Raw genomic sequence first — 25,075 nt, forward strand, 5'->3', positions numbered from 1 at the left:
AAAACCCTATGGAACAGTTCTACTCTGCACACATGGGGTCACCATACATTGGAATCAACTCGACAGCAACTAACAATAATAACAGGCCAGAAATTGATTTCCAAGGTGAAAAGCTATTCAGAGGAAGCATAAATCTACACAGAGAATTTGGACTAAGAGAAGGGAGCCTTATTTCTATCTTCCCAGGATGGGTTAATCTTGATCACCATAAATTAGTCTTGTTTGTGTCTACATGGAGACATACTTTTGACATTTGTGTCAAATTGTCAGATCTCCTGGCTGAAGCTTCATTAAAAGTGTTTTGATGTTCATGGTTTCCAGCCCTTCTGCTTCAGGGATTATCTTAGCACATAAGTGAGGAGCAGTTTTTAGTCTTTGTCTCTTAGACTTACAGGCACCTAAATCAGAGTCCTTAGTGTCACAGCAAAGACATGCTGGCACACTCACACCTTCACAGTGAATTGAGGCAGAACAACTTCAGAGCTGGAGGGTCCTGGACATCATTGGGCAGATGAGGGAACACTGTGGGGGCTGGCATGAATCTGAGTGAAAACCTTCCGAGTTTGGAAAAGAACAGAAAGGTTTCCTAATGGAATCACTCAATGGAAGCTTAAATTCTACCTATGATTTCCATGACAAGAAGTATTCCAGCTCTGGCTTGATTGCTTCCACTGATGGGGAACTCATTACCTTATGCAACTTTTACTTCTACAGTCCACAGGTTAGCAAACTACAGCCCATGGACCCAATCTGGCCATGACATGGTTTTCATACAGCCCGTGAGCTAAGAATGATTTTCCAAAGGTTATTTAAAAGAATAAATAAGTCCAATGGACTAGGGACCATGGGAACCTCAGCTTACATGATCTTGAGACCAGAAGAACTAGGTGGGGACTGGTTATTATTGCCAATGACTTGGAAAGGGATTTAAAGAAATTAAAAAACAAAACAAAGAAGAATGTGTGACAAAGACCACATGTGGCCCACAAAGCCTAACATGCTTACTATCTGGCTCTTTACAGCCAAGGCCAGGGTGAGCCAATGCTGCTCCAGTCCCTCAGCTCTGGAGATGGAAGATTTTTAAGTATAAACTTGATGGGTCATATATGCATTCCTAATGGACCTGGGAGGCAACTGGGAGTCAGGGGGTGGGGACATACCTGAGACAGTGACACCAGCTGGGGTACAGTGAGGACCCAGAGGAGAGCAGTGAGCCTGGGAAATGCCATCTCCCTCTTCTCCTTCCCACAAAGGTCCCATGTGATGGTCCCTGTGATGAGCACAGGTGAGTGAGGGAAGGCCTACATCCCTCAGTGGACTTCAGAGCCTCTCAGACCACTTCTATCTGTAGCAGCTCTTCTCCCAAACAGAACAACAAGCAAAACACCAAACCAGTTGCCATGGAGTCAGCTCTGACTCATGGCAACCCCATGTGTGCAGAGTAGAACGTCTCTGTAGGGTTTTCAAGGCTGGGGCCTTTCAGAAGCAGGTCACCAGGCCTTTCTTTCAAGACACCTGTGCATGACCTCAAACCACCGACCTTTCAATTAGCACCCAAGTGGTTAACTATTTGTGCCACCCAGAGGCCACCAGAGAGAACAATAAACATCGGCATTATATCTCAGTGGAAGGGTTGGCCTCTTCACTCCCATCCCTTCTGTCCCCATCTCCTCTTCCCCTTCCCCACTTCTCTTGTTCAGATAAGCCAAGTCGGACTCATCCATAAACCTGGAGGTCTTGGCTGACTCCAACTACACAGCTTTGCCACTTGGCTGTTTCCCAAGTCCTCACCTACTGGCTCTGACATTGATTCCACTCTCAATGTTTGAACCCTGCTATGGGTTGTCAAAAATATGTGTTGGAATCCTGACCCTTGTTCCTGTGGTTCTCATCCTATTCAGGAGTAGGGTTTTCTTTGCTATGTTAACAAGGTCACATCAGTGTCAGGTGTGTCCTAAACATCATCCCTTCTGAGTGAAGTGAAGAGCAGCCTAGGCACCGAGACAAGGAAGCACACACTGGAGAAGACAGATGGCACATGAAGGTCTCCAGGACCCCAGGAATGCCAGGGCTCCCTAAGCTGAGGGAGATAAGGATCTCCCCCCAGAGCCACAGGGAGCTGTGCCCTAGAGCTGATGCCTAGAATCCAGACTTCTAGCCTCCTAAACTATGAAGAAGAGCCCTGGTGACACAGCTGCTCAAGATCTTGGTTGCCAACCTAAAGGTTGGTGGTTTGAAACCACTAGCTGCTCCATGGGAGAAAGATGAGGCAGTCTGCTTCCATAAAGATTGACAGCTTTGGAAACCCAAGGGGGCAGTTCTACTCTGTCCTATAGGGGCAATGGGAGTGAGAATTGACTCAATGGCAGTAGATTTTGGTTTGAAACTGTGAGAAAATAAATGTTTGTTCTTTAAGACCACCCACTTGTGGTATTTCTATTACAGTAGCCCTAGGGAACTAAGTCAGGCCCCTGGATTCTTGTAACTACGGAGCAGGGTAGATTGCCAGGGTTTGGGAGGCTGAGCTCCCCACCATGTATGGAGCTCTTCCTAACAGAAAGGCCACCTGCCCTCCTCATGCCCAGATCCTCTGCTGGCCCCAGCCCTGTGCTCTCCAAGCCCCCATGTGAGGGAGGAGCTCACTCCCATCAACCACCTGGAGCCACAAGATTGGTCAGGGATGCCACTGGAACCGTAGGTTTCGGAGCATCACTTAAATTCATATTGACAGCTGCACAGTTTATGACCCCAGGGAGATTACCTGTCTTCGAGAGGTTGGTATTTGGATAGTGAGATCATCTCGGGTTCTTCCAACAGGACAGGGGGCAGGAATCATCCCGGAGGGAGGGCACAGAGACTCGAGAGAGACTCTGAGTCTCCTCAGCGGGGCTGCTGTTGCAGCTTGAATGTGAAGGACCCTCCTCCCAGGAGAGGAGCTGAGAGTTTGCCTGAAGCAGCTTCTGTGGAGAGCTGAAAAATTAAACGGGACCTGCCAGGGAGTTGGAATTAAGCGAAATGGAAATAAATAAATAAACACCACAAGGAAGACAGTTTTCTGCTATATATGCTATGTGTGTGCATAACCCCAAGGCGATGGCAGAGAAGTGTAATAACTAAGACCCAATAAAATGACTATATCTTGAAGAAAAACTTATCAGCGAAGCACATCAATTCCATTTTGAAAAATTCTATCAAGCACTGGCTATACTGGCTGCTCTGTAGAGGGTCAGCAAACTCCAGGAAAACCCTCAAAGAGATGGATCCCCAAACAGCCACAGCAATGGTCTCAAATGTACCAACAATAGGAAGATGGCTCAGGGCCAGACAGCGTCTTTTCTGTTCTTCATAAGGTCTCCAGGAGTTGTGGCCATCTCGACTGCAGCTGACAGTAACAATGAAATGTGCCTGGGACTAAGGTGAACAGATTAAGGGGAGTTTATGGTCCAGTGAGGAGAACACATGTACCCAATTTCTACCCAACATGGCAGGGCATGGTCACGTGATCATGAAGGTATGCATTGTGATCTGGAGCTCAGGGAGAAGAAAGCCATTCCGGTGGAGGAAATATTGCTACTCAGTGCCTACTCCCCCCAGAGCCCAGCATGAAGAAGGGCTGTTGCTAATTGCTGTCTAGGCAGCTTTGACTCATGCTGACCTGTGGATGACAGAACAAAATGTTGACAAGTCCTAGTTCATCTTCCTGACCAGCCTTCATCTCACCTACTTTTGTCATGTGGTCTGAAGGGACCAGTCCCTGGAGAAGGATATCATGCTTGGTAAACTAGAGGGTCAGCGAAAAAGGGGAAGGCCCTCAAGGAGATGGACTGACACAGTGGTTGCAATGATGGGCTCAAGCACACCGAGGACTGTGAGGATGCCACAGGACTGGGCACTGTTTCGTTCTGTTGTGCACAGGGTCACTATGAGCTGCAGCCCACTCGACAGCACCAAACAACAGCAGCAAAGCCTCTGAGATGGATGAGAGCCAGATTCCCTGTGAGGGATGCTGCCCTCGGCAGCTGTAACAAAGGGCCACACACTGCGTGGCTTGAGATAACAGATGTATGTTCTCTCACAGTGCTGGAGGCCAGAAGTCCCATGTCAAAGTGTCCACAGGACCACACACCCTCAAGAGACTCTAGAGCAGAATCCATCCCATCCCTTTCCATAACTTCTGGAGGCCTTCCTTGACTTGTGGCCACTTCTCTTCAATCTCAGCCTCTGTCTTCACCTGGCCGTCTCCTGAGGGCCTTCTCTGTGTTTCTGTCCCAAGCCTCCCTCAGCCTCTCTCTAAGAATTACATATGATTGCATCGGGGACCCTTCTGGATAACCCAAGAAAAAACTCTTCCTCTCAAGATCCTTAACTTAACCACATCTTTTACTATATCTAGGAGTAACAGTCTCAGTTCGCAGAAGCAGGGGTCCATGATGCACTTGGAAATGCAATTAGCTCAGAGCAAGTGGAGTCCCTGAGTTGTGCAAAAGGTTAACAAACTCGGCTGCTAACCAAAAGGTTGGAAGTGTGGATCCACCCAGTGGTACCTCAGAAGAAAGACCTAATGATCTACTTCCAAAAATATCAAGCATTGAAAACTAGATGGAGCAGTTCTACCCTGATACACATGCAATTGCCATGATTTGGAATTGACTTGACAGCAAGACTGTTTGTTGTATTTTTCTTTTAATTGCATTTGATCACGGAGGCCAGGGATGATAGCAAAGATGGCCAGCAGTCAGACCGTGGAAGGCCATGGCCTTGAGAACTTTCCTGAAGTTGATGGGAAGCTACTATGGCTTTAAGCAGAAGTTAAATGACCAGATCTGCATGTTTGAGAGTTGATTCTGGAGCTGGGTGGAGAAAGGAGGAGCTGCTAAGACCTGAGACAAGAGATCAGCCCCCTTTTGGCCATCCCTCTGCCTCCTCTCCTGGCTGGCAAAATCCAGATCCTCATATACACTCTCTCTCTTATAGGATGACTGAGAATCAAGTAAGATGATATATGCAGACAGGCTTGGTCAACTCACAGAACTGAATTTACTATTCACTCTCTTCACTGATGGGGGAAATCGGCAGGAAGACACAAGCCACCAAGCAGTCAATTTCACTTTCAGAGTTTGCACGCTCACTCCCACCTGGAACAGCAGGTCACAACGTCCTTGTGTCAGAGGGCTCTCCCCTTGGTACCATCAGGAACTACACACCCCTGTGGGGGGATGTTCTTGGAGACACAGAACTGCTGCCCCCTGGGATCCTCACCTTTCCTTGAACTTCTTGCAAATACTAGGAGACCACAGTTGGCTATATTATCTCAATTGTTAGACTTGGGTGGGGGGAATCTTATTTCCAAAACTTCTGCATCTGTCCTAGCACTGCTAGGGAGACGAGAAGGTCTGCAGTCCTGCAAGGTCACTCAGTGCTCAGTGACTCTCACAGGTACTGGACACTTGAGTGTGTCAGGAGGGAGGGGAGGGAAGCCAGCTTCCAGCCGAGAGACAGGGACCTTATATTATCTCCATGTGAGCTGCTCATGAGGGAATGGCTGGGCATGTTAGCCTCTCGAAGCTTCCTTGGTTGTTGTTGTTGTTGTTGTTATGTGCCGCCGAGTCGGCCCCGACTCATAGCGACCCCTCCTTGGGTTTCCGAGGCAGTATCACTACGGAAGTAGGATTGCCCAACCTTCCTTCTGAGGAGTGGCTGGTGGGTTTGAACCGCCAGCCTTCTGGTTAGCAGTCAAGTGCCTTAGGCACTATGCTACCAGAGCTCCCGCTTCCTTGGTTAGGTGATGGCATTGTAGGAAGCCATAGGTATGCAGGGGGTCAGTATCTGGCTTTGATTTCCCCATCAGGGTAGTAAACAGAATTCTAAGGAAAAAGCCCTTGTTAACTTGACATTTTCAAGTCAAGCGCTTCCCCACCAAGCAGGAGCTGATCATTATCATGTCATCTGGCTTCTAATTACATCGACTGTCTGCTCCGTTCAACAGTGCTAATTCCCCTCTGGCTCTAGGAGAGCTGATGGTGTGCAAGCTAGCAGTGTGCAACCAGCTGCCTGCTCCACCGCAGCCAGCACAGGTGCAGGGCACCAGGTAATCCTCACGTGTGACAGACAGAACCAGGAGAAATGTGGGGTTGTCACAAGCCTGCTGAGAGGATGGGCAGATGGTCATGTCATGACAACATTATGTGACTTGCCAGAAAAAATCCTAGAATTCTTCTCAAGCTGAGCACTACTGGCATTTGGGGCCAGATAGTCTTTTCAATCGCCTCATATGCATGTGAGAGCAGGACAATGAATAAGAGTGAAGAAGGGTTGATGCTGTTGAGTTGTGGTGTTGGCGAAGAATGCTGAAAGTACCGTGGACTGTTAAAAGAACTAACAAATCTGTCCTGGAAGAAGTGCTGCCAGAGTGCTCCTTGGAAGCGAGACTGGCCACACTCCATCTCACCTACTTTGGTCATGTTGTCAGAAGGGACCATTCCCTGGAGAAGGATGTCATGCTTGGTAGGGTGGAGGGTTGACGAAAGAGGGGAAGGCCCTCAAGGAGATGGATTGACATGGTGGCTGCAGTAATGGGCTCAGATATGGTATTCTACTATAACTGTGTGAGGCTGGCACAGGACCAGGCAGTGTTTCATTCTGCTGTACATGAGGTCGATATGAGGTGGAGATGACTCGATGGCCCCTGACGACAAACAACAGCAGTCTTTTGTTGGGGATGGCTGTCCTATACATGTTCAATGCTGAGGAGCTCCAGCTGCACCCCCCTCAGTCATGACAACTAAAGTGCTCTTCCAACACTGACAAAATTCCCCTAGGTACCAACTCATCACTGGTTGAGAACCAATACCACAGCCTTGCATATTGGAGTCAGCCATGCTTGGGAGTCAGCCCAGCCTAGCTCCTTCTTGTCTTACTTGCTGTGTGATTTTGGACAAATCGCCCTCTCCTCCCTCCCCCTCTGATCGCTAGCTTTTCCTCTCGATCTTTCACTATCTCCCCCAATACCTCACCTCCTTCACCTTTTCCTATTATCTGAATGACACTGAATGTCTGCTGTGTGCCAGGTAGTATGTGTTCTGCATGTACCCATTCCTATGTGATTATTATCCATTTCACAGATGGAGAAACTGAGGCCCAGAGAGGTTAGGTGCTCTTCCAAAGTCACACAGCCAGGATTCAAGTCAGAAAGTTCAGCTTAATTGGCCACGCTCTTTCTGACATTCTAGTCCTTACTTCTAAAATGGGCATCAGACAGTTTGCTGGCAGAGTTCAATGAGATATTCTCATAAAGTATGCAGACCAGGTATGTAGTCAATGCTCAATGGACCCTCATCTCCTTCCTCATTCCACTGACTTCCGTGAAGAAGATCCTTGGGGTCCAACAGTCCATGTTTGCATCTCAAAGTGTTTGCAGTAAAAAAGGATATAAGATTAAAACTATTGTTCTCTTGTATTAGGATATTACACTTACAGGACTCAGCTCAAAAAGAGGGGGAGCTAAAACAACAGGGGCAACTGATATGAATCATTTATTACAGGAGCAAGGAAGCTCAGATGTCTATGCTCACGCACCTCTGAAGGCCAGGGAGCCACTCACACCCAACTCTTGACTTAAGCCAAGACCTTCTTAACCCCCATGTCTGTGTGAAGAGTATCTTTCAGGCATCTGTATTAGATTCCAATGGCTGCTGTAAAGAAAATGCCACAGACTCAGTGACTTAAACAACACAAATCCATTGTCTTATGGTTCTGTGGTCAGCCAGGCTGCCTTCCTTTTGGAGACTCTAGGGGAGAGTGCATTTCCTTGCCTTTTGCAACTTCTAGAGGCTGCCCACATGCGTTGGGTTATGGGCCCCTCCTCCATCTTCAAAGTGCACCACTCCACCTCTGTGCCAACCACCACTGCTCGTTTTCTGGCTCAGACTCTCCTGCCTCCCTCTTCTCAGGATCCTTGTGGTTATATTTCCCCCTATTCAATAATCCAGGGTAATCTTCCCATCCCAAGATCCATAACTTAATCATATCTGCAAAGTTCTCTTTGCTATGTAAAGTAAATTATTCGTAGATTCCAGGGATTAGGATGTAGACTTCTTTGTTGTTGTTAGTTGCCATCAAGTTGGCTTCAACTACTGGGGACTTTATAGCACAATGGCCCTGTGCCATCTTTATGATCATTGGTGTATTTGAGTCCATGGATGTGGCTATTGTGTCATTCCATCACTTTGAGGGTTTCCCTTGCCTTCCTTTTTACTGGCCCTCTACCAAACATCATGCCCTTTTCTAGCAATTGTTCTTTCTTGCCAATATGTCCAAAGTAAGCAGCCACAGTCTCACCACCCTTGCTTCTAAGGACCATGCTGCTTGTATTTCTTCTAAGATTGAGCTGTTCAATTCTCTGCTAGTACACAATATGTTCAACATTGTTTACCAACATGGCAACTCAAATGCATCAATTCTTCTCCTGTCTTCCTTTTTCATTGTCCAGCTTTCACATCCATATGAGGCAATTGAAAAGACATTGGCTTGGGTCAAAAGCATCTTAGTCCTCAAAGTGACATCTTTGAGGAGTCATGACATGCTTTCTGCTCTAAGTTTGTTTGAAAGGAAGAAAATGTTAGTAGGTGCCACCAAAACAGCTCCAACTCATAGTGACCCTATGAACAATAGAACAAAATGTTGCCCAGTCCTGCTCCATCCTCACAATCCTTGCTGTGCTTGAGCCTGTTGTCACAGTCACTGTGTCAATCCATCTCATTGAAGATCATCCCCTTTTTCACCGACCCTCTCCTTTACCAGCATGATATCATTTTCCAGGGACCGGTCCCTTCTGACAAAATGAATGAGACAGAATCTAGCCATTCTTGCTTCTAAAAAACAGTCTGGCTGCACTTCTCCCAAGACAGACCTGTTTGTTCCTCTAGCAGTCCATTGTATTTTCAGTATTCTTCACCAACACCACAATTTAAAGACATCAGTTCTTCCTTATTGATTGTCAAGCTTTCACGTGCATAAGAACTAACTGAAAATACCATTGGTTGGGTTAGGCGTACCTTAGCCTTCAAAGTGGCATCTTTGCTTAAAGAGGTCCCTTGCAACAGATTTGCCCAATGCAACACGACATCTGATTTCTTGACTGCTTCTTCCACGGGTGTTGATTGTGGATCCAAGTAAAATGAAATCTTTGACAACTTCAATCTCTTCTCCATTTATCATGATGTTGTTTATTGGTCCACTTGTGGGAATATTTGTATTCTTTATGTTGAGGTGTAATGCATACTGAAGACTATAGTCATTAGTGTTCAATGCATCAAATCTCTTCTTTAGATGGTCTCTAAATTCAGGTGGGATACATTCAAGGTCATGCTTTCACTCTCATGGACTTGTTTTAATTGTCTTTAACTTCAAGTTGAACTTGCATATGAGCAGTTGATGGTCTGTTCCACAATCACCTCCTGGCCTGGTTTTGGCTAAAGATATTGAGCTTTTCCATTGCCTCTTACCACAGATGTACTCAATCTGATTCCTGTATACTCCATCTGGTGAAATCCTCAAGTATAGCCACCGTATTTGTTGTTGAAAAAAGGTATTTGCAATGAATAAGTTGTTGGTCTTGCAAAACTCTATCGTGCGATCTCCAGCATTATTTCTGTCACCAAGGCCAAATTTTCTAACTACCAGTGATTGTTCTTAGTTTCTAACTTTTGCATTCCAGTCACCAGTGATAATTAACACATCTTGATTGCACGTTCAGTCAATTTCAGACTGCAGAAGTTGATAAAAATCTTCAATTTCTTCATCTTTTGCTTTAGTGGTTGGTGCATAAATTTGAATAATAGAGTATTAAGGGGTATTCCTTGTATGCAATGGATATTATCCTATCACTGACAGCATTGTACTTCAGGACAGATCTTGAAAGATCCTTTGCAATGATGAATGCCATGCCATTCCTTTTCAATTTTCATTCCTGGCATAGTAGATCATATGGTTGTCTGATTCAAAATGGCAAAAACCAATCCATTTCAGCTCACTAATGGCTAAGATATCAATCTTTATGCATTCTATTTCATTTTTGACAACTTCCAATTTTCCTAGATTGATACTTTGTACATTCAAACATTGTGTTGGACAAAGTTCCAGGTTATTCATAAAATTACCAGTAATGTATAAGACAGTGTTTCTCTGCTATTCATGAGGTTTTTCCTGGCCAGTTTTTTGAGAAGTGGATGACTTCTTCCTTCTTCTTAGTCTGTCTCTGTCTGTAAGTTGTATTGAAACCTGTGCACCATGTGCAACTCTGCTGGCATTTGAAACACTGGTGGCACAGCCTCAAGCCTCACAGCAATGTGCAAGCCCCACAAGATGACAAACTGACAGACAAGTTTGTCTCCCTTAGCTGTTGGAAACCTCTGTGCCCTCCCCTCACCTAATTCCTACCTGGATCCTGTCACTTTGTGGTCCCCAGTGTTGCCTCCCTTTCCTGGCTCTGGGGGTAGGGTCCTGCCTCCCGCCCCATTGTGGAAGCTAGACAATAAAGGAAGACAGAGAATTGATGCATTCAAACTTTGGTGTTGGCAAAAAAAAAAAAATCCTTTTTAGACTGCCAAAGAACAAACAAATCAGTCTTAGAAGAAACACAGCCAACATGTTCTTTAGAAGCAAGGATGGTGAGACTTAGGCTCGCTTACTTAGGACATGTGATCAGGAAAGAACAACTGCTAGGAAAGGGCATCATGGTTAGTGGAGGATCAGTGAAAATGAGGACACCCTCAATAAGGTGGGCTGACACATAGTCACAGTCATGGAGTCAAACACACCAACGATCATGAAGATGGCCCAGGACCCAGCAATGTTTCATTCTGTTATAATGACCAAACATGGTATCCTTTTCTAGCAATTGGTTTCCTCGCAGCTCAGTGGCAACTAACGGGAGCAGCAGCAAGAGTTTTTCAGGCAGACAGAGGTGGGAGGAGAAGGAAGGGAAGGCCAGTGGAAGAGGCCACATGGAGGGCCTCCAGGAGGCTGGAGAGAGAGCAGGTTCCCTCAGGCACTGTAGGCAGCCCTCACTTCCTCCTTTGTGGCCTGACCCAGAATCTCTTTCCTGGAAAGACTACAAGTTCAGAGAGTGGAAGAATCCCAGGCAATGAGCAGATGTCCATCAGTCATCACTCAATCAGAAGCTTTTTGTTTCTCCCACCCTCAGGAATCCAAGGCTGAGTGAGCCTGGAGGAGACGTCAGGCTTTTGGTCAGGAAACATTCAGCTGGATGGATGCCAATTTGTTCCATCCACGCCTGGAATGAAGGCATGGTTGGGGCCACTCGGTCTGTAGAGAACCTCCTAGACATCCTGGGAAGCTTGTATCTCAGCAGTCACAGCAGCAACAGCATCAAGAATGGGCAGTGTAAGCATGAGGAAGACTCTGAAAAGAAATCAAGTTCACTTTTCCTCTGAGAGAAACTCTCGAGAGAAGTAAAAAAGAAAAGAAGAAAGTCACCAAGCCTGATGAGGTTGCACCTGCACCAAGTACTTCAACTTGACCACACATCAACTATTCCAATATTCTCTGGGTCCCCATAATGACATAATGCCTTGGGTAAATTTGCTGTAAAAGACTCTTTAAAAGTTCTACAAAGTGAAGATGTCGCTTTGATGACTAAGGTGCTCCTGATCCAAGCCATGGTCTTTACGATTACCTCATACGCATGCAAAAGCTGGCCAATGAAAAAGAAAGACCAAAGAACTGACCCACTTGAATTGAAGTGTTGGCGAGGAGTAATGAATATACCTTGGACTGTCAGAAGAATGACCAAATCATTCTTGGAGGAAGTATAGACAGAATGTTCCTTAGAAGCAAGATTGTGGGACTTTGGCTTACTTTCTTTGGACACGTCACTGGGAAAGACCAATTGCTAGGAAAGGGTACCATGCTTGGTGAAGTAGAGGGCTCATTAAAAATTAGGGAAATGCTCAATGAGATATGTTGACCCAACAAGAGATTCAGCCATACCAAAATCATGAAGATGGCATAGGACCAACAACATTTCATGTGTTATACACAAGGTCCCTATGAGTTGGACCCCACTCTACAGCAACTAACAACAACAACAAACATGGGTTTCATCTTCTGTGCTCCCTCATTCAGCCTTGTTATCTGGCATGAAGGAATCCCATCCATGCCATGTATTAGATGAAATATCCTTGGGCAAATCATTTCGCCTTTCTGTGCCTTCATTCCCTCAACTGGGGATAACACCTACCCAGAAAGAGTCTTAAGGGCATTAGGATTAATTAATGCAACTCTGCACAGGAGAGGTGGTGAATGTTCAACACCTGGTAAATATTATTTTGCTTAAGATGTGCACTTGGATTTCATGGAAGCCCAGTAGACCTGGGTTCAAATGTCATATCTTCCACTTCTTTACCAGTTGTGGGACCTTAGCTAAAAGGAATTGGGCCTCAATTCCCTCATCAGTAAGGTGGGCATATATCCTGGTTTTCCTGGGACAGTCCTGATTACATCTGATATGCTGATATGGTTATGAATGGTATCCCCTTAGTAAAACCAGTTGCAGTTAAGTCAACTCTGATTCAAGGCAACCCTACGTGTGTCAGAGTAGTACTGTGCTCCACAGGGTTTTAAGAAGTATATCACAAGATCTTTCTTCTAGCATGCCTCTGAGTGAATTTGAACCTCCAACTTTTCAGTGAGAAGCTGAGCTCATTAACTGATTGTTCCATCCAGGGACCCCCAGCCTCCCCTTACACTCTCACAATATTTGAGTTTGTAAGAACTACATGGTGCCCAGCCACCACTACCTACCACTCTGATCAGGATCACAATAGAAGGTCCTAGATAGAAAGGGGGAAAATAATATGTAGAACAAAATTCAAAATAATAATAATAAAAAAGACTAGATTTACTGGTCTGATAGAGATTGGTGGAATTCCCAAGACTGTGGCTCATAGATACCCCTCGAGTCTAGAGCTGAACCCACCCCCAAGGAACTACTTTCAGCCACACAATAAACAGGCCTATAAAGTGAACAAGAATGCCAGAGAGGGATGTACTCCTCAGTAATCAACACTATGAGACCAAAAGGGCCCAGACGCTCTAGTATGGCGACGTGTAAGCCTAAAAATTCTACTTAAAAGCACAGATTAAAGACATCCCACTAGAATAAAGTCTATGTCAACATATACTAATTGGTAATCAAGAGGGAGAATTGCTTTATGTTTCAGTGGGTGAGACTTTGTGAAAGAACTTAACTAGGTTGCCTGGTTAATCCTACGCAAATTCAGGTTAGAACCAGAGTGTGGTTGATCATGACTCAAAGAGGCAAGAGGTGCTTGTTTGCCAACATTTCTTTAATATTTTTCTGAAGTTCTTTACTGTCTCTTAAGCAGCCTCTCTGTTTCCACCCTCTTGCTCTGCTGACTGATGCTCCCCTCCACATCAAGGAGAGCTGGACCAAATCACAAATCTGACCATGCCTCTCTTGGTGTTCTGCCCCCCTCCGCTGTTCTGTTCTTTGCCTCAACCAGTCGTCTGTCAGTTTGTCTTATGTGACAGCTTGCATGTTTCTATGATGCTGGAAGCTATGCCGCATGCAGGGTCACCTGTGGTGGACAGAGTAAGACAGACTAGGAAGAAAGGCCTGGTGATCTACTTACTCTAAAAACTAGCAAATGAAACCTTATGGATTGCAGCAGAATATTATCCAAATAGCTTTCTTTGGCCGTATCACCATGAGGGATCAATGGCTGGAGAGAAGCATCATGTTTACTGAAGCAGAGGGCCTCCAAGGGCAAGGGAGAGACCTTCATTGAGATGGACTGGCCCAATAGCCGAAATGATGAGTGCCTTAGGCACTAAGCTACCAGAGCTCCTCTTCACAGTCTAGTGGGAGGTAAAGAGATGGTCTATTCAGTGTCATTTTTTAGTCTGTGGAGTCCAAAGCTTGCTTACAGCATAGTATGTTGACAAGGGTGCACATTCTGGTTCTATGGCTCCAGGAGGCTGCACTGCTTGGTTGAGTCTTGATTAATGTCTTGATGCTAATTGACTGTGGTCATGTGCAGCACACACACTGAAAACTGTTACTTCATTCATCAGGTCAAGATGTCTTGGTTTGCCCCTTTCCTTCTATCACCACTGCTCCCATCTTGGTCCAGACAACTATCACCCCCATCCTGGAGCTCCCCAACAGCCACTGCATCCACTCTTACCACCCTTCATTCCCTTCTCCATACATCCATGATCTCTATAAAATGCAAATTGATTGAATTAGAAACCTGCTTAAAATCCTTTATTGGGTTTCTTCACTAGCAAATCCCTCCCCTGGATACATAAGAGGCTTCTCAATGGTCCTGCTCACTTTTACCTCCTCATCTTCTCATTCATCTCTACCTTCTTTGAGCTTTTCAGCCATATTGACTCCTTTTCTAAACCTCAGCCGAATCCCTTTTGCTCTTCAGGATGTCTGTTCTCTCATCGGAAGTGGCATATCTTCCCTGGATCTTCACAAACTGGCATTCTTCCTTCAACCCTCAGCTCCACCATCACCTCCCCAGAGAGCTCTCCACCAACCCCTCCCATTGTCCTGTGCATTTCATTTAGAATGCTTATCACACCCTATGGATTACAACAGTCTGATCTGCAAAAAATCATAGGGATGGCACATGAGCACGGTGTCACCATGAGTCAGGGGCCAGCTTGACGGTAGTTAACATCAACAACAATCACATTTAAATAAGCAAGCAGATTTGTCTTTCCCATCCAAGCAAGGGAATCTCCTGAGGGCAGGGATAATGTTGCTCTCATCCATCACTGTGGGACTGACCCAGCCCAGGAGACAATTGTCAAATGTTGAGGGAATGAATGACTCTGTCTAGTAGTTTCTAAACCGTGTGTGTCACCCTAGAGTTTGGTAAAGGTACCTCAGAGATTGTGTTTCCACTACCTATATTGTCTTCTCTCTGGACACCACAGGGTAGGTCTCATTGGCCGGGTGGTGACTCTAGTTGGGAAAGCTTGGGGTTGGAGGTGCAAACAGGACCCCAGCAGTCATACTGAGCCCCAGTCATAAGTCTGGGCACATGACCTAATCCTGGCTCTCACTGAGCAGGGCAGGCAGGAAAGGAAGGGCACAGACCTCAGCGGTACTCAGCCAAATATGGTACCCCAAGGACATCTGGAAATGTGTGGATGCAGTTTTGGTTGTCATGGTGACTAGCATGCGGAGCCTAGGAGTGATAAACATCTTGCATTTGCACAGGAGTCTCACAAAATAAATAATTGTCCAACCCAAATGCCACTGATGTCCCTATCTGAGAAATGCTAAGGACTCGGGGGTGGGACCCACATAAATCAAGGGAGTTATGGAGAGCAAGCTAGACAAAGACTTCCAGCCTCCCTCAAGCAACGATTAGCAGAAGATTTGGGGCCAGAGCCCTGAGCCTGAGTTCGAAACCTTCTGCTTACCAGCTGGGTAGCCTTGGGCAAATCATGTAACTTCTCTAGGCCTCAGTTTTCTTACACAGGGAATATGGCAGCCAACACCTGCTTGACTCTGTTATTCTGAAGATAGTGTACAGGGCCGTGGTAATTCAGTGGTAGAATTCTTGCCTTCCTTGCAGGATACCCGGGTTCAATACTCAGCCAATGGACCTCATTCCTTGCCACCACCCGTCTGTCATGGAGGCTTCTATGTTGCTATGATCTGAACAGGTTTCAGCAGAGCTTCCAATCTAAGACAGACTAGGAAGAAAGGCCTGGAGACCTCCTTCTGAAAACCAGCCAGTGAAAACCCTATGGCTCACAATCATCTCATGCTCAGCCCATCTTGGGGCCGGCACAGGATTGGGCAATGCTGCATTCTACTGTGGAGAGGGTCACTGTGAGTGGGGAACTGACTCCACAGCAGCTGACAATGACCAAATTGTGAATATACCTGACACCTAATAGAGTCAGTAAGGGTCAGCTGTCTTGTAAGTCTAATGTGTCCATTAAAAAAAAAAAAAAAAAAACCAACTCACTGTCATCAAGTGGGATCCAACTCATAGTGACCCCTCCTTGGGTTTCCAAGGTGGTGTCACTATGCAAGTAGGTTGCTCAACCTTCCTTCCAAGGAGTGGTTGGTATATTTGAACCACCAGACTTCTGGTTAGCAGTCAAATGCCTTAGGCACTATGCCACCAGAGCTCCTAATGTGTCCATATAGTATTCAATTTGTGGTGGATCAGGGCACAAGTCAGAGGGTATTTGGAGAGGGGAGAGGATGGATCAGGTCACAGCCATGGTCTCACTCAGGCTGTCAGAGCTGGCCCCCATCACAAGAGCACTTTCTGCCACTTGGCCACTCTACAGCCTGGCATATGGGAAGGGACACTGGCAGCATGGCTCTCTGGGATGATTAATTCTGTCTTGGCTCTGACACTGCAGGTGGCATCCCATTCATACTGACTGGCGAGTTCTTCCAGCAGTCGCAGCGGCAGGCTGCCTTCATCATCGCTGGCACCGTCAACTGGCTCTCCAACTTTGCTGTTGGTCTCCTGTTCCCATTCATTCAGGTAGGACTGGCCAAGGGTCTCCTTCCCCCAAGCTCCCCTTTGATTCTGCAGCCTGCTGAAGGGTGATTCATAAAGCAAGGTTGACCTTCTCTAATAGGGAACTCACACTATTCCCTAAGGGAGGAAACATTGTCCTTTGCCTGGGACCTTTTCTCCCCTTCTCCTTCCTGTACCATCCCAGAGCTGCCCCTAAATGCTGTGGACTGCCTTGGAAGGGAATGGGCTGCTCCTCACAGAAGGTAGGCCTAGATTAGAGTCTGAAGCCTGCAACCTGCTTGTCAGTTTTGCAATGGGCTAGTCATTGCATTAGGAGTGTATTGGTGTTTCTGTAGTAGAATTGGTGCTTTCCATGTGGAAACCCTGGACTGGATTCCCAGCCAAAGCATCGCCGTGGAGGCTTGTGCATTGCTGTGGTACAGAAAAGGTTTCTGTGCAGCTTCCAGGCTAAGAGAGAAAAGGAAGAAAGGCTTGCTTCTGAAAAACGATCTACTGAAAATGAGCCAGTGAAAACCCTGCAATTCACAAGTCTGACCCACAAGTGATGCTGAAGATGGCATAGGAACAGGCAGTGTTTCATTTGTTGTGCACGGGATCACCGTGAGTCAGGGCTGTGTTGACAGCAGATGACAACAAGAAGTCCCTATGTCAGTCAAACTCCATGTGTCCCTGCGTGCCTTCAACTCCCTCCTCATCATCGTCATGACCACAACAAGTAGGGTGATAGTCCCAGGGTGACAACAATGGAAAGTGCCAACAGACTCAATGCAAGTATGTGTGTGTGTGTGTGTGGGTGGGGGGGGTAATCTATTCATTCACTCACTCATTTATTCAACACATATATTGAACCCCTACTGTGTGCCAGGGAGTCCCTGGGTGGTGCAAATGGTTGACTCACTTGTTTCCCAACTGAAAAGCTGGTGGTTAGGCTACTCAGAGGTGCCTCAGAAGGAAGGCCTGGTGATCTCCTTTCAAAAGTCAGCCATTGGAAACCCAATGCAGCACAATTCCATTCTGACACACGTGGGTCACCATCAGCCAGAATGGACTACACAGCCACTGGTTGCCTTTGGATTTTTTAAGTGGGTGCCAGGTACCAGGCAATGGGGATGGAGTGAGGAACAAAAGCCTGTGTTCTCAGGGTCACAGAGCCAACAAGAGGAGGCAGAGGTGCTATTTCAGATGGGGTGGTCAGGGAAGAGGGAGTCCTGGTGGTGCAGTGGTTAAAGCACTCAGAAGCCAATGGAAAAGTTGGCAGTTTTGAACCCACCAGCCATTCCACAAAAGAAAAATAAGGCAAGCCGTCTGCCTCCATAAAGATTACAGCCTTGGAAACCCCATGGGGCAGTTCTCTGTCCTAAGGGTTGCTCTGAGTCAGAATTCACTCAATGGCAATGGGGTTTTGCATTTGGGTCAGAGAAGGCCTCTCAATGGAAGGGACATTTGGGCAGAGAGCTGAGTGAAGGGAGGGAGCAGCCTGGGCACAGAGTTGTCAAGGCCAGAGAACAGCAGGTGCAAGGTCCCTGAGGCAGCCCCATGCTTGGGCTGGTGTGGCTGGTGCAGTGAGAAGCAGGATGCAAGAAGTAGAAAATGAAGCCAGAGAGTTGGCTAAGGGCAAGAGCTCAAAAGACAAGGACTTTAGAGGGTTTTACTCACAACAAGGCAGGCAGCAGCATTCACAGAAGTTCAAGTTTCCAAGCTCTAGTGCCCACCAGCCATGATACCAGTGAGACCACTTGGTGAATGTGAGAATCTACAAAATGTTGGGGGGTGTTTAACCGCTTTCATTCTCTCTGCTCAACTGCTCACCCAGTAATTCTGCTGCAAGCCTGAGTGAGTCCCACATCAGTATCCTTCTGAGACCACCCCCCAGCAGCCCTGGCCACAGGCCCACATGACAGCCACCACTCCTGCACTCACAGTTACTGAGCAGCTACTCAGTTCCAGGCTCCCTGCACATGGCTTTGTGTGCTCGCATCACCCTCACACAACCCTACCAACCAGTTGTTGAGTTGACTCCAACTTATAGTGACCTCATGTGTGAAACAGTAGAATTGTGCTCCACGGCATTTCAGTGGCTGGTTTTGGGAAGTAGACCACCAAGCTCTGCTTCTAAGACTCCATTCAGGTAGTGTTTGAGGACATTAACTGCCCCACCCATGGACTCCTCACCCAACCCTCAAGTGGGCTTTCTCATGGTCCCCATTTTACAGATGAGGAAGCTGAGGCCCAGGGAGTAGAGATAATTTCCTGAAGTCCCACAGTCAGCATCAAGCCCAGTTCCTCTGATCCACTGTCTTCCACATCTACACTGTCTGCCTCTCATTGCAGGCTGCTCAATCTAGGAGATGGGAGGTGGACATACTAGGCAATTCTGAAAGCATCTCAGACTACATATGAGCAACATTAACTGCCTCACACTCATTTACTCCTACCCACAGGCACCTCAGCCTGGCAGGAGTCACAACATCACAAGTTGTCTTTTCAGTTGACCTCATTCAAATCTTAAATGGCTTTTTCAACTTGATTCAAAGCCAGAAGAGCCAGGGGTCAGTAATATACTGACTACTGTAGGGAAAATAACTTCAAACCCTTTCTTCTGTCAACTCTGATCTTCCCGCTGCCTTTACGAATTCCATGGAGAAGCCACACATTGCCTACACTAAGCTTCACATGTCCATGAACTATGCCACCATCTTCTGAGTAATCCAAGAGGACAGGAAGTCCTTCCTGTTTTCCCAGAACACCACCCCCATCTCACAGCTTGGGAGTTAATAGCACTGATGGCTTAGTTACTTAGTGCTGTTCTAACAGAAATACCACAAGTGGGTGCCTTTATCAAACAGAAATGAATTTGTTCACAGGTTAGGAGGCTAGAAGTCTGAATTCAAGGTGTTGGCTCTAGGCAAAGGCTTTCTCTGTCTGGTAGCTCTGGAGGCACATCCTGGTCTCTCTTCAGCTTCTGTTCCTCAGCTCCCTGGTGATCCTCATGTGATGTGGCATCTGTCTTCTCTCATTTGTGCTTGCCTGCATAATCTGCTCCTTTCATATCTCAAATCACTTGGTTTGAGACACACCCTACACTGATGTGGCCTCATTAACATGACAAAGACAACCAAATTCCCAAATGAGATTGCCTCCGCAGGTATAGGGATTAGGATTCCAGCACTTGTTTGGTGGATGCAATTTAATCCATAAAGGTTGATGTGCCACTATAAGGCCAGCACTTACTGAGCACTTGCTGTGTGCCAGGCTCCATTTAGTTCCACCTGCTAGAAAGAGGTGTCCTTATGACCCCCCTTTACAGACATGGAGACTGAAGCTCAGAAAGATGCCGGCACTTCCCCAGGTCACCCTCCGGGGAAATGATGAAGCCAGCATTTGAACCCAGCTGGTCTCAACCATCCACTCCAGACCTTCTCCCAGTGGTGAAATTTAGGGAGACAGGGAGCACGGTCAAACTCTCCCTAAGGATTTCATGTGTCCTCAGCCTTCACCAGGAAGCAAAGCAGTTTGGCCAGCACAGCAGCCAGCGTGATTTTATCCTATCCACTCAGCATCAGGAACTCTTCAGAATCAAAATCATTGCCCAGCAGGACTGACAGGTTGGACAAACTTCTCATCTACTCTCAGGCACTACACTGCAGCAGGCACTGAGCTAGACACAGAAATAGAGAGGTGGCTTGGCCATGGCACCTGCTCTACCCGTATGGGTAAGATACACTTTCACAGGCTCTGCTCGACTCCTAGCCAAAAAGTTGGAGTTCAAACCCACCCAGAATTGCCTTGGAAGACAGACCTGGCAATCTGCTTCTGAAAGTTCATATGAAAACCCTGTGGAGCAGTTCTGCTCTGTACACACGTGCTCACTATGAGTCAGAGTCAAATTGACAGCAACTAACACCACCACCAGAGGTCATCTGCCTCTTGATGACCCCATGTGTGAGATGGATTGACACGGTGGCTGCAATGATGGGCTCAAGTATAGCAGGGATTGTGGGGCTGGCACGGGATCGGGCAGTGTTTTGTTCTGCTGTGCGTGGGGTTGCTATGAGTCGGAAACGACTCGACGGCACTTAACAACAACAACACAGGAACCTATGGATGACCCTACAGTGGAGAGACTGAGAGAACCACTACCATGAGGCTGTAGGGCCACGGGGTAGGCTTCCTGACCTGAGGATGGGAAGAGGAGTAGGATGTTGCTAGGCCGAGAAGAAGGAAAGGTCATTGAGGGCAAGGGAACAGCATTGTCAAAGGAACAGTAACACTGTGCCGGATGCTTTCACAGCTCCCCTCATTGGGGCTTATTCAGCTCCCTGTGAAGAGGAACCACTCTGAGCTCCATTTTACAGTTGAGGAAACCAAGGCTCCAAAAAGTAGTGCAACTTGTTCTTTCTACTACACCATACTCCTCTAGTTAGGGAGGAGGAGAGGAAAGCTAGATACCACCAAGACTGTCCTTCTCTTCAATGTACTTGGTTCTTAGGGAAGGGGTTGGTCTTTAGGGTCACAGGAAAATACTGTGCCTGGAAGTCTAAGCTTGGACTGTAGCTGTGGACTTATAATTTGCTAAGTGCTGTGTGAATGTGGTTTGAATCCATCCAGAAAGGCACCTCAGAAGAAAGGCCTGATGATCGACTTGTGAAAGATCACAATTGACAATCCCATGGGGCACAGTTCTACTCACACACATGGGGTCATCAAGAGGCAGATGACCTCTGGCTCAATGGCTGGTTTGGTTTGGTTTGGTTCAGGGTGGGTGCTAGTGACATATTGATGATAAGACCTGTGGTGGCCCACAGGAGTTCACAGCCAAGAGTGGTGACTACAGGAGAGCGGGACAGACATGAACCCATGGGCTTGTCACACCAAACAGAGCATAAGATGTCCTCCAACTCAGATGCACAAAATTGAAAGGAAACTCATAAAAGGGAGTGGGTATTTCACCTGCAGGAATCTTCCCAGGAGGCTTCCTCAGCTTTGAAGCATGAGCAGAACGTCCATTGTGATGGACAAGGACACCATGCAAGGCCAAAGGAACAGCATGAACAAACCTCAGAGCATGGAAGTAAATTCTGTGTTCAGACACTGCCGAGTGGCCCAGGGTAGCTGAAGCAGCGTGTACTGGGGGTTTAGAAGGAGTATCAGCAGGAGGGAGGCTGGACTAGATGCCAAACATGGGTGCCTTTAGATGTCAAGTTCAAATGTTTGGGTCCAGACATAAATGAGGTATTGATCCAGTTTCTATGCTGAATATATTTTTCGGTGTAAGAACTGTGAACACATTCTTACCACACTATTCCAACTGCTGATGGATACAGATTCTGCTCATACCTTACTCTCCTACACCCTCAGCTCCATTGGGATGACAGGTCATCCTAAGACTAATCACTCTGGGTGGGGCAGACAGGCCCTTGGTCCACGCCTGCTTCTGCAACTGTCCAGCTCCAAGCAATCAGCACAACTTCCTTCAAAGTTGATCCCATGTCCTAGATGCCTTTGAGCTGGTCCACAAGAAGCTTTCTGCATTTTAAGTAGGACCATTTGGATCATCCAGAGGGGAGAAAGGGATTGTATTTATAAGAGAAGGGATCCAGGAGAAGGCTGCTGAGCTTGATGGCTGGCCTTCCTCCCACCTCAAGTTTGAGCTTTTCACTGGAGCTGTTTCTTCCAGCTCTTCCCATTGTCCCAATTAGTTGTTGTTGTTGTTGTTGTTATGTGCCGTCGAGTCAAACCCGACTCATAGCAACCCCTCCTTGGGTTTCCGAGGCAGTATCACTACGGAAGTAGGATTGCTCAACCTTCCTTCCGAGGAGTGGCTGGTGGGCTTGAACCGCCAGCCGTCTGGTTAGCAGGCAAGTGTCTTAGCCACTATGCTACCAGAGCTCCTGTCCCAATTAGTGGAAGTGCTAATTGATTGTCAGTTTTTCCCCAGGAAGGCTGCCCATTGATTTGACATAGGTTCAAGAGTTCAGCAGAGTGGAGAATTAACAACATGAAGCTTCCTCTTCCTTCCTGCTCATATGTTGGTGGTGGTGGTGGGTACTGTTGAGTCACTTCCAACTCACTGCAACCCCATGTGACAGAGTAGAACTGCCCCATAGGATTTTCTTGGCTGTAATTTTATGGAAACAGATCTCTCAGTCTTTCTCCTGCAGAGCCTCTGGGTAGGTTTAACCTCCAATCTTTTATTTAGTAGCCCAGTGCTTAACGGTTGCACCACCAAGGTTCTTCTCCTGCTCAAATAGATCGTGTTTTACTGGTTAACAATTCCTGATGTTTTTAGTCATTAAAGACTTTGAGAATGAAAAATAAACAGGAAATGTGCAAAATAATTCTGGCCAGGTTCAAGACCTAATCATGACAAATAAAACTAAAAGCAACAGAAGACAGTGTAGGAAGATATCTATGTGACCTGGGCTGGGGAACGACAAGACCCCCAAAGCACAAGAAGTGAGGAGAAAAAGATGGATCCAGTTATATAAAATAAAGGATTTCTGTCCAATGAGAGTGATGGGAGCAAAGATATTGGTAGAGGACAGGAGTACAGTGGGAGAAGCCACTTGTAACATCTAAAATTAACCAGATGTACAAATCTAAATGTGGTGCCAAGAGAAGTAAAACACAGAATGAACTGTGTAGCCCAGTGCCACTTGTTCTGGTTCCCTAGTGCCACTCTGACAAGAATATACCACACATGGGATGGCTTGAACAAACAGGAGTTTATTCTCTTACAGTTTGGAGTCTTTAAGTCCAAGTTCAAAGATCCGGCTGTAGGGGCTGGGTGAAAGCCCTTTAACCTTGAGCTTCAGCTCTGCCTCCTGATCCCACCCACTGAAGCTAGAGGTGTTTCTTCACTCAGACAGCTGCTGGCTACTGAGGCTGACAAGCCCAAGGTTGACAAGTAAAAAGGCACAGTCCTGATGTTGCCAAACCACATGGCAGGCCATTGATTCAAGTCCACTGAAAGTCCCAAGGTCGACAGAGAATTGCAGATTGCTGAACATCAACATGAGTACATGCAGGGTTCAAGTATGCCATAAGCTAGATACCATTCCCCAAGGCTTCTCCTTATACACAGGAAGCAGACCACATCCCTAAGGCAGCTAGTTAGCTGCTCACAGTAGATTTCACCATGGAGTTGATTGCCAGTCTCATCATGGGGAATACTACATCCAGCTGCCCAGCCACTCAACCAGGCCCACCCAAGTTGACACACAGACTTAACTACCACACCACTTGTGTCAAGATGAAAGAACACTGTCAACATATTTTCACCAAGGTAAAGATGATAGATAAGTAGATGATAGATGATAGATGGTAGGTAGGTAGGTAGGTAGATAGATAGACAGACAGATAGATAGATAGATAGATAGATAGATAGATAGATAGATGAGATAGATAAATAGATAGATGAGACAGATAAAGATAGATGGTAGATGAGATATATAGATGACAGATAGATTAGATAGATAAATGAGATAGCTAAAGATAGATGACAGAGAAATAGATAGATAAATTCAATGACATTTATCAAGCATTTAAGTGTAAGTGCAGCCAGAGTTAGAGGAAGAGCATTTGCAGGACAAAAAGAATGAGAGTGGGAATTGAGGATAAAAGAAGATAAACAGATCAGTACAAATGGGAGAGGCACCTTGTACAATCCAATGATGACAATGTGTCAGGAGTGCAGGCACAGAATTAATTCAATCCTTGGTGCTCAGAGGGGATGGGATGGGCCAGGGGAGGGGACAGAAAGAGACAGAGAGGAAAATAGCTAAAGAAGTGAACCGGCAACAGTGTGAGCTAGCAGACAGGAGTGGCCTGAGCTACTCCTGCTCACTCATCAGGGAGGGCTGGGCACAGAGGCTGGAAGAAGCAGAACCCTCCTTGGTCTTTGGAGGGCAGCAAGGGTACCCACATGCCTTGAGCATGATCACGTCACCATCTCATTGAGCATCTCTTAAATGCCAAGTTCCACCCAGATGCTCTATGTTCCATTTTCTCACAAAGCCTAACAGCCTTGGTAGGGTTCCTGTGCTCAGTGAGTATTAGAGGGTGGGCAAGCGGGTCCCATTAAGAGGCTGGAACCAGTTCATAGAACTTTCAGGAGGGGGTGATCACTGAGCTGTTCTTTTCTTCTTCCTTTTTCCCATCTTCCTCTCACTCCTCCCCTTCCTCTTCCATCTTCTCCAAACCAAGTAGCTCAGACGACATTCTATTGTGATCCATAAGGTTTTCATTAGCTGTTTTGTAAGCAGACCACCAGGCCTTGTTTCTATTTCGTCTTAGTCTGTGTCTTGGTTCCCTAGGGCTGCTATAACAGAAATACCCCGAGTGAATGACTTTAACAAACAGGAATTCATTCTCTTACAGTTTAAGAGGCTAGACATACAAATTAAGAGTGCCAGCTCTATGGCTGGGTGAAGGCCTCTCAACCTTGGGCTTCAGCTCTGCCTCTTATTCCAAACCCACTGGAGCTAGAGGCTTCTCATAACTCATGC

General features: G+C 46.6%; 1 protein-coding gene across 1 annotated transcript in view; it reads left to right on the top strand.

Moving 5' to 3' along the window:
- The window catches only part of SLC2A9 (solute carrier family 2 member 9), a 352,889-nt gene that overhangs the window by 312,885 nt on the left and 14,929 nt on the right, over positions 1 to 25,075 (top strand). The window contains 1 exon segment of the mRNA XM_042782036.1: positions 16,444 to 16,571. Within this exon segment, the coding sequence (XP_042637970.1) occupies positions 16,444 to 16,571 (128 nt within the window).

The sequence above is a fragment of the Orycteropus afer genome, unplaced genomic scaffold (genome assembly GCF_000298275.1).
Source record: "Orycteropus afer afer isolate SDZICR_OR568_19922 unplaced genomic scaffold, OryAfe1.0 scaffold00224, whole genome shotgun sequence".
NCBI classification, from domain to species: Eukaryota; Metazoa; Chordata; class Mammalia; order Tubulidentata; family Orycteropodidae; genus Orycteropus; species Orycteropus afer.